This window comes from Camelina sativa, chromosome 16 (genome assembly GCF_000633955.1).
Source record: "Camelina sativa cultivar DH55 chromosome 16, Cs, whole genome shotgun sequence".
Taxonomy (NCBI): Eukaryota; Viridiplantae; Streptophyta; class Magnoliopsida; order Brassicales; family Brassicaceae; genus Camelina; species Camelina sativa.
In genome coordinates this window covers 6,511,480-6,523,563 of record NC_025700.1, presented here as the reverse complement: position 1 = coordinate 6,523,563, position 12,084 = coordinate 6,511,480, and the positions used below count along the sequence as shown (strand labels likewise).

Sequence of the window (12,084 nt, the reverse complement as noted above, 5' to 3'; positions counted from 1 at the left end):
GGGCTTTTTCGGGTGCTTTCTCTACAACGTCAGTTTAATTGAGGTTTTCTTTTCCTTGGTCTTCCTCCACCTCGATGTATCGGTTTGCGCGTGCAAGGACTCTCCCCAAGGATGTGACGGGTAGAATTGTTAGGTCTTCCTTGAACCTGGTTCTGTGGGCAAGCGCGTTCTTTAGAGCTCCTATTGCAGTGTCGTCGCTGATGGCAAGCTGAGATACGACTCCTCTGAATCTGGCCATGAAAGTTCACCGCGACTCGTTGTGCTTCTGGTGCATTCTCCATAAGTCGGCATTCGACGCAGGGACATGCATGAAGCATTGGTGATGTTGAAGGAAGGCAGTTGTGAGTGCCTCATAGCCATCGATCGAATTGGCCTTCAGCCTTGAAAACCAGTTCAACGCTTCACCGGTTAAGCTCTCGACGAACAGTTGACAACTTCAAGCGTCTTCCTCTTCTGGTGAAAAGTACGAACTACCGATATGGATGGACATCGACTTAAGGAAGACAGTGGGATCACCCCTACCGTCGTATGGTATCGGCTTCCTCTTGTTGGTATTGGGGTTGCGTCTTACTCTAACGCCTGATACTCTTGTAGTGAAAGGCGAACGTCGCGTCCCCGCTAGCACACTCTCGAGCTCTGGTGCTGCGCTTGTTACGCGGTGCATCTGCGACGTAATTTTCTTCAACTGAGCTAGCATCTGATGAAGCTCCTGCTGCAGGGCGCGATTTTCTGCGCTCTTGGGTTGATTCGGCCCAGCACGTTGATCCGTGAGCATTTGGTCAGTTTAGAAATGCACTCTCGGTTGCTTGCCATTGGGTCCAACAACCATCGACAAAAGTCGGGGCCTTTCGTTGGCGTGGTGCGTTCCTCGCGGAGTATTGTGTTCAGCTCGCAGAGTGTTTTGTCCAGCTCGCAGAGGGTTATGCTCAGCACGCGAAGTATTGTGTTCAGCTCGCGGAATGCGTGGTGCCATCGTGTCTTCGTCTCGCATGTGTCGAGCTTCAGATTGTGGCCAATGGCGTCTTGAGTGATTGGTTGGTCCTGGAGACATCATTTGCACGGCTTGTCCACTCATCCGGTCCAGGGTTCTTTGAACAGCTTGATCGAGCGCGGCCTGAGCGCGGCCTGACTGATAGTGACGCCTCTACGCGCGTGTCCAGTAGCGCTTGCGGCTGCGTGGTCAGTTGGGGTGACACCGTTAGCAGCGCGATCAAGAGGAGTACTGTCATCAGCCACCCCATTTGGTCGAGCAACGCGCGTAGCGTCTACGGCTTCGCGGTCGATTGGATTGTCGCCTACGGCTACACGTTCCGGAGGAATAGCGCCATTGGCTAAGCCATTGGTTGGAGCGACACGCGTAGCGCCTACGGCTTCGCGGTCAGTTGGATTGTTGCCTTGTAGCTGGTTCGTCCTCGAGCGGGTGCAGCCCCATATGGTTGGCCTGGGAGATACGATACGAGATGCGGGAGAGCGTGGTGCGGAAGAGTCGACGCCTTTGTTGCTGGAGAGATCGGTATGAGACATGATGCTGGTTTTCCGAAAACGACTTTGTCTTCAAACTTTATTCGTCAAATGAAAGGATTTCGTCTAGCCCCACGGTGGACGCCAAATTGTTGATGTATGAAATCGACAATATAAATAATATGAATATCAATGGGGATAAATCGGAACTGGTCCTTTTATTAACGTTGAGTTGAAGAGAGTGTTTACAGAAAATGACAATTAAGGAGCTAAGCGCAGTTAATACGAATATAAAAGCTCTTCTCTCTCTAATTGCCAGAAAAGTGGATCCCTTTTTCTGACAATGACATCTGATATATATAGTGGGCCAGTGACCTAGGGTTTCCTCTGTTCCTCCGTAAAATGACGATTTTTCCCTTGCGGCCAGATTGGCCAGATCCAAGACTTCAGGCCCGAAACTCTCTAAGATCTTCTGTTTGGGCTTCTGTAATGTTGGGGGCAAAACCCATATCCAACAGGAAGCTTAATAATAAATCATTGTGGAGGTATATTTTGCTCGAATTTTGTGTGTTGTGCTGCGTTTGAAGCCACTGCCCTACTCTCTATTTTTGTACCGAGTATGAACCCTCCCAGAATCGTTGTTGATAGACTAATATCTTGGACATCGTTGTATGATGGTGCAATCCTGCTGGTCCCTATCCGACATTGGAACTCTAGTTGTAGAACTCCTCTACCTAGATCGCTCTGTAGTAGAATTATGTCAAGCACAGATTCTCTAGTTCCGGTTTCTGCTTGGTCAAGTCGAGATTCCCTCGGTAGCAGAGCTGTGTTGTCCTCAGAATCGCTTGATAGATATGATTGTCGAGGCCAGTTGCCTAATGATCCATGGATGTATGCATTATTTAAGGCAAACCCTGAATCTGTCCCGCCAGGTTGGTTGCATCTGAGGCTTGTCCTCATTGACCCCTTTGGTCACTTACCACCACTAGATAGAACGCTTGGGTCTGATCTCATCTCTCAGGGTCAAACCGGCTACAAGGTTTGTGTGGATTTCCTTAACCTCCATAGCCATAAGCTTCATGTAAGGGAGGACCCACCTGCTTTGTTACAGTTTGACACCCATCACCCACATCCTGATTGTAGCTTCTTCTAGGAACATGAGGTTTGATCTTAAAAGTTTGAAGGACTTTGTCCCTATTTTTGTTAGCCCTCTCAAATTGGCGAAAAGCCTTTTAAGTGTTCCCCTCCGAAAAGCATTCTTCTTCAAGCTCGACTGTGTTATCCGCTAGAGCCACTTGTGACCAATCGCTGGTCGAGGATCTCGTGAAGCTTGGCTTCAAAGACGAATTTGTTCTGGCTTCAACAGATTTTTCAAATATTGCTAACCTTGGTAAAGTTGGAAAACTCATGGAGCTTTTATCTATATTTCTCTTTATTTATCTTGTACCTTGTTGTATGAACCTAACTCATTTGAGACTTTAATTTCAATGGAAGCTGTTTGACAAAAAAAAAAAATTAATTAATTAATTGTTACATACTGATATATGGCGGTTGATACTAGCCAAATATGTGTGAAATCATGCAACAAATACAAATCGAGTGTGTTTGGGAGTAATGGGTCCATGAACAATGATGGAATATAACTTAAAAGTAGGGAAGGCATTATAGTTTATAAGATTCCAATTTAGATAAAACTATGGTATTCACAACAGTCTCAAATGAAAGATTGTTACACCAAAAAACTTCTTTACTTCTCTAAGTATATATGTATCTACTTTCGATCAGCTGGTTTGTTCAAAATGAACACTAGCAGAAATTTGGGATTAGAATTCGGGTAGTAACAACAATGACACTAGCTAGCACAAATTTTACGCTAGTAACTTTGACCGCAAAAAAAAAATCAAACAATGAATTCGGATAAAACGATATTTGTTATTGTACTTAATTATATCGACATTCACTAGGAAGAACAGAAAATCTAGCTTGATCAGAACAATAGTCATAGTTCATATATTTCTCTCTTACAGTCTTGTAGACCTTCTGCTCGAAGACACTTAGCATCATCGTGTTCCACCAATATATTGATGAACCGCAAGCTTTGGAATTGTTACTTGGATCATCGACGTGACAACCGGAGTCGGAGAGACCTTGGAAATGTGCCTTGAAAGGAGCATAGGTCCAATTAATCTTGGTTTTACCACCATCTCTTGCCCAGTTTTCTCCATTCCACAAACTACTCACTACTTGCATTGGCTTCGATGGATAGTTCACGCCATTGCTTGTGTTGTTATTGAACACTCTTATTGGGATACTGTCCACGTAAAACCTATTATCAAATCATCTTGTCATTAATTATATATATATATATATATATATATATATGGGCAATTGTCATTATATTTATACATCAAATATATCAATAATCATTCTGTTTAATTATGTAAAAAAAAATCACACGAAAACTTTTAAATTAACTTTTACAAACAAACAAAAAACTAGCACATAAGGTGACAATCATTTAGTATTCATAAAAAAAAAAAATAGGTATCAAATAATAATAAATAAATACGTACACTATATGGTATGGATTCCAAAGAATGCCATAATTGTGGTAGTCAATGGTGGGATCGAACCAAAGATCAAACCTTTGTTCTCTGTTTCCTCTACCTTCGGTGTACACATTTGTCTGTAACGTTATTGGTTTTCCTTCTACGTTCCCCAAGAACTCAAAGTCAACCTCGTCGTGGGTGTCTCCTTTCGAAGTCAACTATAACGAATATTTCACAAATATATACATAACAAAGTGTCACAAATGTTGCTAAATGCTAATTGAGATCCATATAAAATGATTATTCTAAAAGGAGAAAGAATAAAACAAATACGAACGTAAAAGGCAGTGACAACGCCAGAAGAATTGTTTCCAAACACTTTAATTCTCATTTGGAAAAATCCTGATCCGTAGTGGTTTTTGGACTCAAAGCCAGAACCTATACGTGTGTGACATGATTCTAAGAACAACATCATAAGATTGTATCTTAAAATGGAAATTAAAAAAACAATATAAAAAATCAAAGAACCTGAAAAATAATCCATGGTAAGCTGAACTTCTTTGCCTTGGTTGGATTTTAAGACATGATCTTGTCCCCATGTAACCACATAGTTCTCATCAAAACCAGATTCTTGGTTTATGGCAATTCCTCTAACTCCATGAACTCTAGTGGCATCAGCCTTTATGATCAACATTAGTGCCCAAACAAAACCAAATATTAAAATATATTCCATCTTATTTGTTGTTTTTGAGTACTTCTCGTGAAGCAATATATCTCGTTTCTCATTTCTTGACCAAACAAATGTATATATATACAATTTTGGTATAAACGTATTTATTGCCATAGATACTAGAGTTATGGGTGTGTTCACGCGGCTACCCACGCACACTGCTACAACACACATATTTGTTATCTAGTATTGAAGGGTTACATATTCGTTAATGCATTGACAATGGCAATTTTAGTTTTAGCCTCTATTATCTTAGTAACTAATTCTTTAATATTGATCGTTAAAAAATTGGTTCTAGAAGATGCAAAAATGAAAATATACAAGACCAAAGAGTGATAGAAGTGAATACTTTAAGATCGATATAATCACTTTCATACATGTGAAAAAAACTTGGGTGTCCTTGCAGTTTAATGTGTTTATATAGTGATCCAACTATTATTGAAATTGCATTTCCAAAAATTAAACTCTGGTCCACCATCTTTAAGATGAATTTTCCAATCATTGAACCACCGGAAATTGTGTTTAGATGAGATTTTTTATATTCCCTCCGTTACAAAATATAGGATGTTTTAGTTAAAACATGCATATTAAGAAATAGTTACTTTTAAAAAGTTTAACCAATTATAAACAAGACTGAATAATATAAAATATAAAATTAATATAAAATTTGCATAGAAATTTGAAAGTATCTTATATTACGAAACAAAAATATTTCTCTAAACATCCTATATTATGAAACGGAGGGATTAAAAGTTAATAAATAAATAAATTAGAAATTTACATCGAAAATAGTAATTTAATTTACTAGTTGTCATAATTTCATTGCAAATATTAAATTGAATTACTGCAAATATATATTTATATATATATATATAATAACAATTTACTGTAACTGAGCACAAAAATGTAATTCTATGATGTCATGCACTTAAATAATTATAAAAATAAATGTATTTCTAACTGCTCTCTAGAGAATTAGTCTTTTTATTCATATAATTGATTTTTTTTTTTGTTTAAAACTGTAAATGTGGCCTGTGGGATAAGACATTCTCATGTATTTGTTGAATCATGGGTTAAACATTCTACATCATCGACATAGTTCAAATGATAGATTTACTTATAATTTAATATTAAATTCAAAAAAAAAAAAATTGAAATAGGATTCACGTTCATTTTGCAAGAGAAAAATCATCACCTCCTGACAGAGCATTCATTAAAAGTATATACTGTATTAATTAGATGAAGGTCCGTGTCATGTCTTGGTTAATAGTATTTTTATTCTTTATTTCATGATACATCTATCAAATAAATAATAACAAACACAATAAACACTGATGTCTTTTCGTTTCTCAAATAGAATGTTGTGGAATTGAGTGGCCGAGAGAGACTAGTTTGATACTTAAAAAGCATTTGCTTAATTTCAAGAACATACACATTAGTTCGTTCTCGTTAGTGGTTAACATATCATATTAGTTTGTTAACAGATATTATATCCTTTATCGTAAAATTAGTCTTGGACAGACTTGAAAGACACAAACAGAATGCTGAAATCTCGAGTAGATACATGAGAAGAGGATACTCCAACAAATTAAGTATTTATATTTGGGAGCATTCAAAATCATGTTTATATATATTGTTCCATATATAAATAAACTTATACCACTAAACATTAGAAACTTGTGTGAGAAAACATTGGATGATCCAATGTGTTCCGCGTTGGACTTTATTTGTTTTTGTTTTTTTGTCTCAATCCTGACAGTATAATTCTTTGCTCGAAGGATGATGAAAACAACAGCAAATAAAAAGAGAATAGAAATTAGAAAAGTTGGGATGATGTTTTCCCGAGGTCGGAAGCAATATAAAAATACTTGGGTAAAGATAGCTTCACACTCATGTCCTTTTTGTAATCTTGATATAAATCCCTAGTACCTATTATAATCCAAATTACAACATTATTTTAACAAAAATAATTCAGAAGCTTACCACTTATCGACAACATTCATCATGGCCCAGGTATGACCAAAACCAAATAACTTTAACTTATGTTTTATGAAATTTATTTAACTTAAGTCTTACGTACAAATACGTATTAAAACTATCATAATGCTAAAACTAAATTAGGAGAGATATCCAAAAATGCAAATAGGTATGTTATCCACTACTGATAATGCATTTAGCAAGTTATAATTTATGTGTACACAAGTAGTCACTGAGGAACCTAGAAAACCAATAGAAATAATATACACCACATATCTGGAAAATTAGCTGAAAGCAAAATACAACGTACTCAAGTTGCCAGATCACTTCAATGAGAGTGAAGCTGGATTTACACACGGAGCAGATCACAAAGCTAATGTTTGGTCCACGACTAAACTGTACGAGAAGATTCCCGGTCTTTGGCCTTCTTCGTTTAGCCACGAGTATTGTTGTATCTATAGAGTGCCATACCGGTTACGGAGAGTGAACCTCGAGGCTTACACTCCCCAAATGCTTCTGATCGGTCCTCTCCACCATTCTAAGAAAGCTAAAGCCCTCGAGCTCTACAAAACCGATCCGAGGTACATACATATACACAGCTAAAGTTTATTTTGAAGTTTCACGCAAAGCAAACATTCGGATTTTTTTTTCCATATAATAAGGCTAATTTGTTTTTTTTCTTCTTTTTCTCCAAGATATTTGGACTATATAAACATGGAGCTTCACAAGAAGAAGTACCTTAATAGTATTGCAAATACATTCGGGGATGAAACTATTGAAAGGTTCAGGAACATCAACGTAAGAGATGAGAAATGCATAAGAGAAAGCTACTCCGAATCAACGGACTGGATCAAATCATCGGAGTTCGTGGAAATGATGCTCCTCGACTCGATTTTCATACTAAAGTTCTTCACTGGGGTCGAAAGTCGAAACACCAACACGAAAGGAGATATTATTTTTGCTGCGCCTTCTCTCATAACCGCTATTTTCGAAGACCTAATCTTGCTTGAGAACCAACTTCCTTATTCCCTTTTAGATAGTCTCTTTGAACCCTTTTTCTTAACTATTAAAACTGAGGTAACGTTCCGTGATCTTACCCTTCGAGTATTTAACTTTGAAGGAAAGATCGGAAGGGGAGTTAAGTTCCGACATTTTAGAGATTTGTTTCGGCGTGTCCGCGTGGAAACACTTGATTTGAAAGAAGAACGAATTAGTAGAGTCTTGGCAGAGACACCAAAAAACATAACGAGGCTGGCCAGCGCAGACAAACTTGACAGTGCGGGGGTGGATTTTGTGAATATGTATGAGGGAAGTGATGTATCATTGGTGATTAAATTCGAGCGTGGAATCTTGTTTTTGCCTTGTTTCACAGCAGATGACTACACCGAGAGGGTTATGAGGAATTTAATGGCACTTGAGCAATGTCATTACCCTCTCACTGCTTATGTTTGTAACTACATCGCCTTTTTGGATTTCCTCATCGACAGCGAGCAAGATGTTGACTTGCTTGTCAAGAAAGGTCAGCTAATTTGGGATTTTGTGATCGTAGCCTCTGTTGTTATCGTCGTAGTGACATTTATTGGAACGGTGACTTCCGTTCTCCAAGTGACGCAGAACGACAATAAGTCTTTGCCGTCTCCGGTTCCGCCCCGGGTACTGTAGTTTAACAAGAATTGTGTTCTTGATATACACGAAACTATAACAAGAATTGTGTTCTTGATATTCCATCCTACAATAGTTTAAATGAGAGAATTCATCCAACAAATTATGTAAACTTATTTTTAGTCTTGACCCAAAAAAAATACTATAATTGTTCTAATGATAAAAGCTAAAATGTTCGGTATGTTGTGGGCTTTAACACAGTGCTGATTTGACGAATCAAACAATTTGGGCTTAAGAGTTAAGACCCTTTGGATCTGTTCGCCAACGGTCCCCATACAATACAAGTAGAGATCTTACGGCATTAGTAGTTAGATTAAACGACTAAATCATACTAATATCGAAAGGTCAGCTAATTTGGGATTTTTTCTCATCTCCATTTTAAGGACCATTGTGAGCCACCTAATTGCGTATAAACGAACCCATGAAAGCTACTTACCAATTAAACATCTAATTAACTATCTTAATCATGCTTCCCATTGGACAAACATAGCTCTTACTTCTTTGTGACCACCAGTTCATTCATATTAGGTGGACACTAATTTTGTATTTTATATTAGCATTTTCGAGATGTCTTATTTGAAATTTCATCATACATATTCAATTCGGATCTCTCGTTATAGTATAAATTATGTCACATGTTTGAAAAGGTATATCTGACAGATATTTCAACTATATCATTCAAATCCAACAGCATTCATCCATAACGGAAGTCGAATAAATTTCTGATTTTTGTTTCATATATATATTTTTTTTTGCTGACGTGGAGGACGATCTCAAAGGCGATTAGGGTTTTTGCTTTGTGTCCAAGTTTGATGTTATTGGCGGATCAGCCGCCACAGGACGCCGGGATCTATGCACTAGGGATGGCTTCGGCTATCTCGCCAGTGGTGGAAGGGAACCAAGGCAGTTCTATTCAAGTTTTACCAGCGGAGATAGGTTTATCGGGAGGGAATGACGCAGTTAGGAACTTCAAAGATTCAGTGGTGGGAGACCAAAAATTATGGTTGAAGGTGGCGCAGAAGCATACGTTTACAAAACAGGCTTTTGTGATCTTAGAGGTTGATGGAAAGCCGCGTGTGGTTGTTCCTAAAGATGTATTTGTTGATGCAAAGCCATTATGGGAAGACTTTGTTATCGGAAAGTTTCTTAATGAAAAAGCACTGCATGTTGGAAAGATCCACATGATCATCAATAAGATATGGAGATTGGGAGATAAATCATCTCTTATTGATGTTACGGTGGTTAACGACAACACTGTTAAACTCCGGGTCCGTAACGAGAGTATCAGACACAGAATCTTACAACGTGGTATGTGGAATATTGGAGGCATTCCAAAGCTACTTTCTAAATGGACGCCTTTTGCAAAGGAGGCGCAGCCAGCTCTAAAATCTGTCCCACTATGGGTGGTGTTGAAGAATGTGCCGCCAACCATGTTTACTAACAAGGGGTTACAGTTTTTAGCAAGTGCAGTGGATACTCCGATAAGGTTACACCCTAAAACAGAGGCATGTGCTAGTTTTGAGGAGGCTCAAATTCTTGTCGAAGCTGATTTAACCAAGACTTTACCAGTCGAGTTTCATTTGGCTGGGGAAGAAGAGGGGGAGTTGGATGTTGTGGTTCAATACTCTTACCCTTGGCTGCCTCTGCAGTGTGGTCTTTGTCACAAATGGGGACACCTGCAGTCCGCTTGTTTAGCAATCGGTTCACAAAGTGAACTCTTCTCTGCTAAGAAGTCTTCTCTTCTAGAGGCACCAGTGGCAACTGTTGATACCATTCCTGCAGTTGGTCTTTCAACACTCCCTGTCGGTTCAGCTGTGCAGATTGTTGTAAGTGATAATTATGCATGTTAGGTAACAGAGGAGAATGAAGAGTGGATCACACCACAAAAAACTGGCCATAAGTTGCTGCATAATCCGCATAAGAAAACTAGTCACCTGCAATTTGGTGATGTTTCGATGCTATCCAATTCCTATCCAGTCCTTAGTGATACGGGTGAGGAGGATGCCGTGGAGAGGGATGTGGAGGGTGAGGTACCGGGGACTAAGGAGGCGGTTCCGTTTGATTGTGGTGCCGATCCAATGGATGATATCAATGCTACTTCTGACCAGATGACAACAAGTGTTACTGCAATAAGAATTGGAAAAAGGGTCGGGGAGTGAAAGCGAGTATCCCTCCGCGTGAACCTCTCCCACGAGTTTCAAAAGACTCCCATAAGTATGTCTCTACTCAATCTACTCAGCTTTCACGAGACCAGAGTAGGTTGCACCCCCAACTTTAATTTATGTCGAGCTTCTTTTGGAATGTTCGTGGTTTCAATAAAATGTCTAAACATTCCATTGTTCGAGAATGGGTAAGAAAGAATGGGTTTCAGTTTGGGTGTCTGTTGGAGACGAGGGTAAGGGAGACTAAAGCCTCTAATATTCTTGGCTCGATTTTTCCAGATTGGTTTTCTATAACAAATTATACCTTCAACAACAGAGGAAGGATTTGGGTGGTGTGGAGTCCAAGTGTTCGACTCACACCTGTGTATACTAGCGGCCAGGTAATTACCTGTTCAGTATTATTAGAGGGGGAAGTGAATGAGTTTTTTGTTTCTTTTGTCTATGTGGCAAATGGCATTGAGGAGAAGAAAGTCTTGTGGGAGGATTTGAAATATCATCACGACTCCCCACTATTTCGTGGTAAACCATGGATGGTTATGGGGGATTTCAATGAAATACTAACGGGAGATGAGCATTCGCTCTATGATCAGATGTCTGTTGTGCCTCAAGGAATGAGAGATTTGCAAAATGTGGTGGAACATTGTTCTTTCAGTGATATGCAGTCACATGGTCCTCTGTATACCTGGTGTAACAAGCGTGAGTTTGGCCTTATTTGCAAGAAACTAGATCGAATCCTTGTGAACGATACTTGGCTTACTGCCTATCAGCAGTCATATGGAGTATTTGAAGTTGGTGGATGCTCTGATCACTTGCGTTGCCGTATCAAGTTTGGGGGAGATAGGCCAAAATTACAGCGACCTTTCAAGTTCACAAATGCTTTGGTGAGCGACCCTAGTTTCTTGCCCATGGTTCAAGAATATTGGGAGAGTACTGAACAATTATATCATTCCACTTCAGCTTTGTATCGGTTTTCTAAGAAGTTGAAAGCATTTAATCCGCAGATTAAAAAATTGTGTCGAGAGAAACTTGGAGGTCTGGAACAGAAGACAAAGGAAGCTTTGGCACATCTTTGCACCTGTCAGTTGGAGACTCTGCAAAATCCCACTGAACAGGCCATGCGCAATGAATCAATCGCATACAGTCGCTGGTTATTTGTTTTGGGGTTAGAGGAAAAATATTTGAAGCAGAAATCCAAACTGCACTGGTTAAGGGTGAGAGATGGGAATAACAAGGTGTTTCATCATGCTGCAAAAGTCAGATAGATTCGAAATTCGATCAAAGAAATAAAATGTACAAATGGTTCGATAGCAGACACACAAGAAACTATCAAACAAGATACTGTAAGTTTTTTTCGAGATTTCCTTGGCTATAAACCACCTAATAACTAGGGTATGGCAGAGGCTGAATTATCTGCTTTGTTGAGATATCACTGTTCACCGTTGGACCAAGCCATGTTGATTAAGGATGTAACCGAAACAGAGATACACTCGGTTCTATTCTCTATGCCAAAGGATAAAAGCCCATGGCCTGATGGTTTTACTGT

At 39.1% G+C, this 12,084-nt stretch overlaps 3 protein-coding genes across 3 annotated transcripts; 2 read left to right on the top strand and 1 right to left on the bottom strand.

Annotated features, from left to right (window-relative positions):
* Positions 3,403-4,854, bottom strand: LOC104750009 (putative xyloglucan endotransglucosylase/hydrolase protein 1). Its single transcript, XM_010471741.2, has 4 exons — positions 4,539-4,854; positions 4,348-4,448; positions 4,035-4,228; positions 3,403-3,787 (listed from the first exon to the last, which is right to left on the bottom strand). The coding sequence occupies exons 1-4, from the start codon at positions 4,852-4,854 to the stop codon at positions 3,403-3,405; spliced, it is 996 nt and encodes a 331-aa protein (XP_010470043.2).
* On the top strand, positions 6,661-8,501 carry LOC104750008 (UPF0481 protein At3g47200-like). The gene is made up of 3 exons (XM_010471740.1): positions 6,661-6,753; positions 7,033-7,298; positions 7,413-8,501. The coding sequence occupies exons 1-3, from the start codon at positions 6,745-6,747 to the stop codon at positions 8,377-8,379; spliced, it is 1,242 nt and encodes a 413-aa protein (XP_010470042.1). The 5' UTR covers positions 6,661-6,744; the 3' UTR covers positions 8,380-8,501.
* Positions 11,078-11,803, top strand: LOC104753440. Its single transcript, XM_010475694.1, has one exon. It carries the CDS (start codon positions 11,078-11,080, stop codon positions 11,801-11,803), a length of 726 nt encoding a protein of 241 aa, XP_010473996.1.

What these genes read in the sequence shown, in the direction of transcription:
- LOC104750009 (XM_010471741.2), bottom strand. Translation starts at nt 4,854, where the DNA reads ATGGCAATAAATACGTTTATACCAAAATTGTATATATATACATTTGTT. An exon ending in TACCATGGATTATTTTTCAG is followed by an intron (nt 4,449 to 4,538) that starts GTTCTTTGATTT and finishes ACACACGTATAG; the next exon opens with GTTCTGGCTTTGAGTCCAAA. An exon ending in TGGAATCCATACCATATAGT is followed by an intron (nt 3,788 to 4,034) that starts GTACGTATTTAT and finishes ATTTGATAATAG; the next exon opens with GTTTTACGTGGACAGTATCC.
- LOC104753440 (XM_010475694.1), top strand. Translation starts at nt 11,078, where the DNA reads ATGGGGGATTTCAATGAAATACTAACGGGAGATGAGCATTCGCTCTAT.
- LOC104750008 (XM_010471740.1), top strand. An exon ending in CTCTACAAAACCGATCCGAG is followed by an intron (nt 7,299 to 7,412) that starts GTACATACATAT and finishes TTTTTCTCCAAG; the next exon opens with ATATTTGGACTATATAAACA.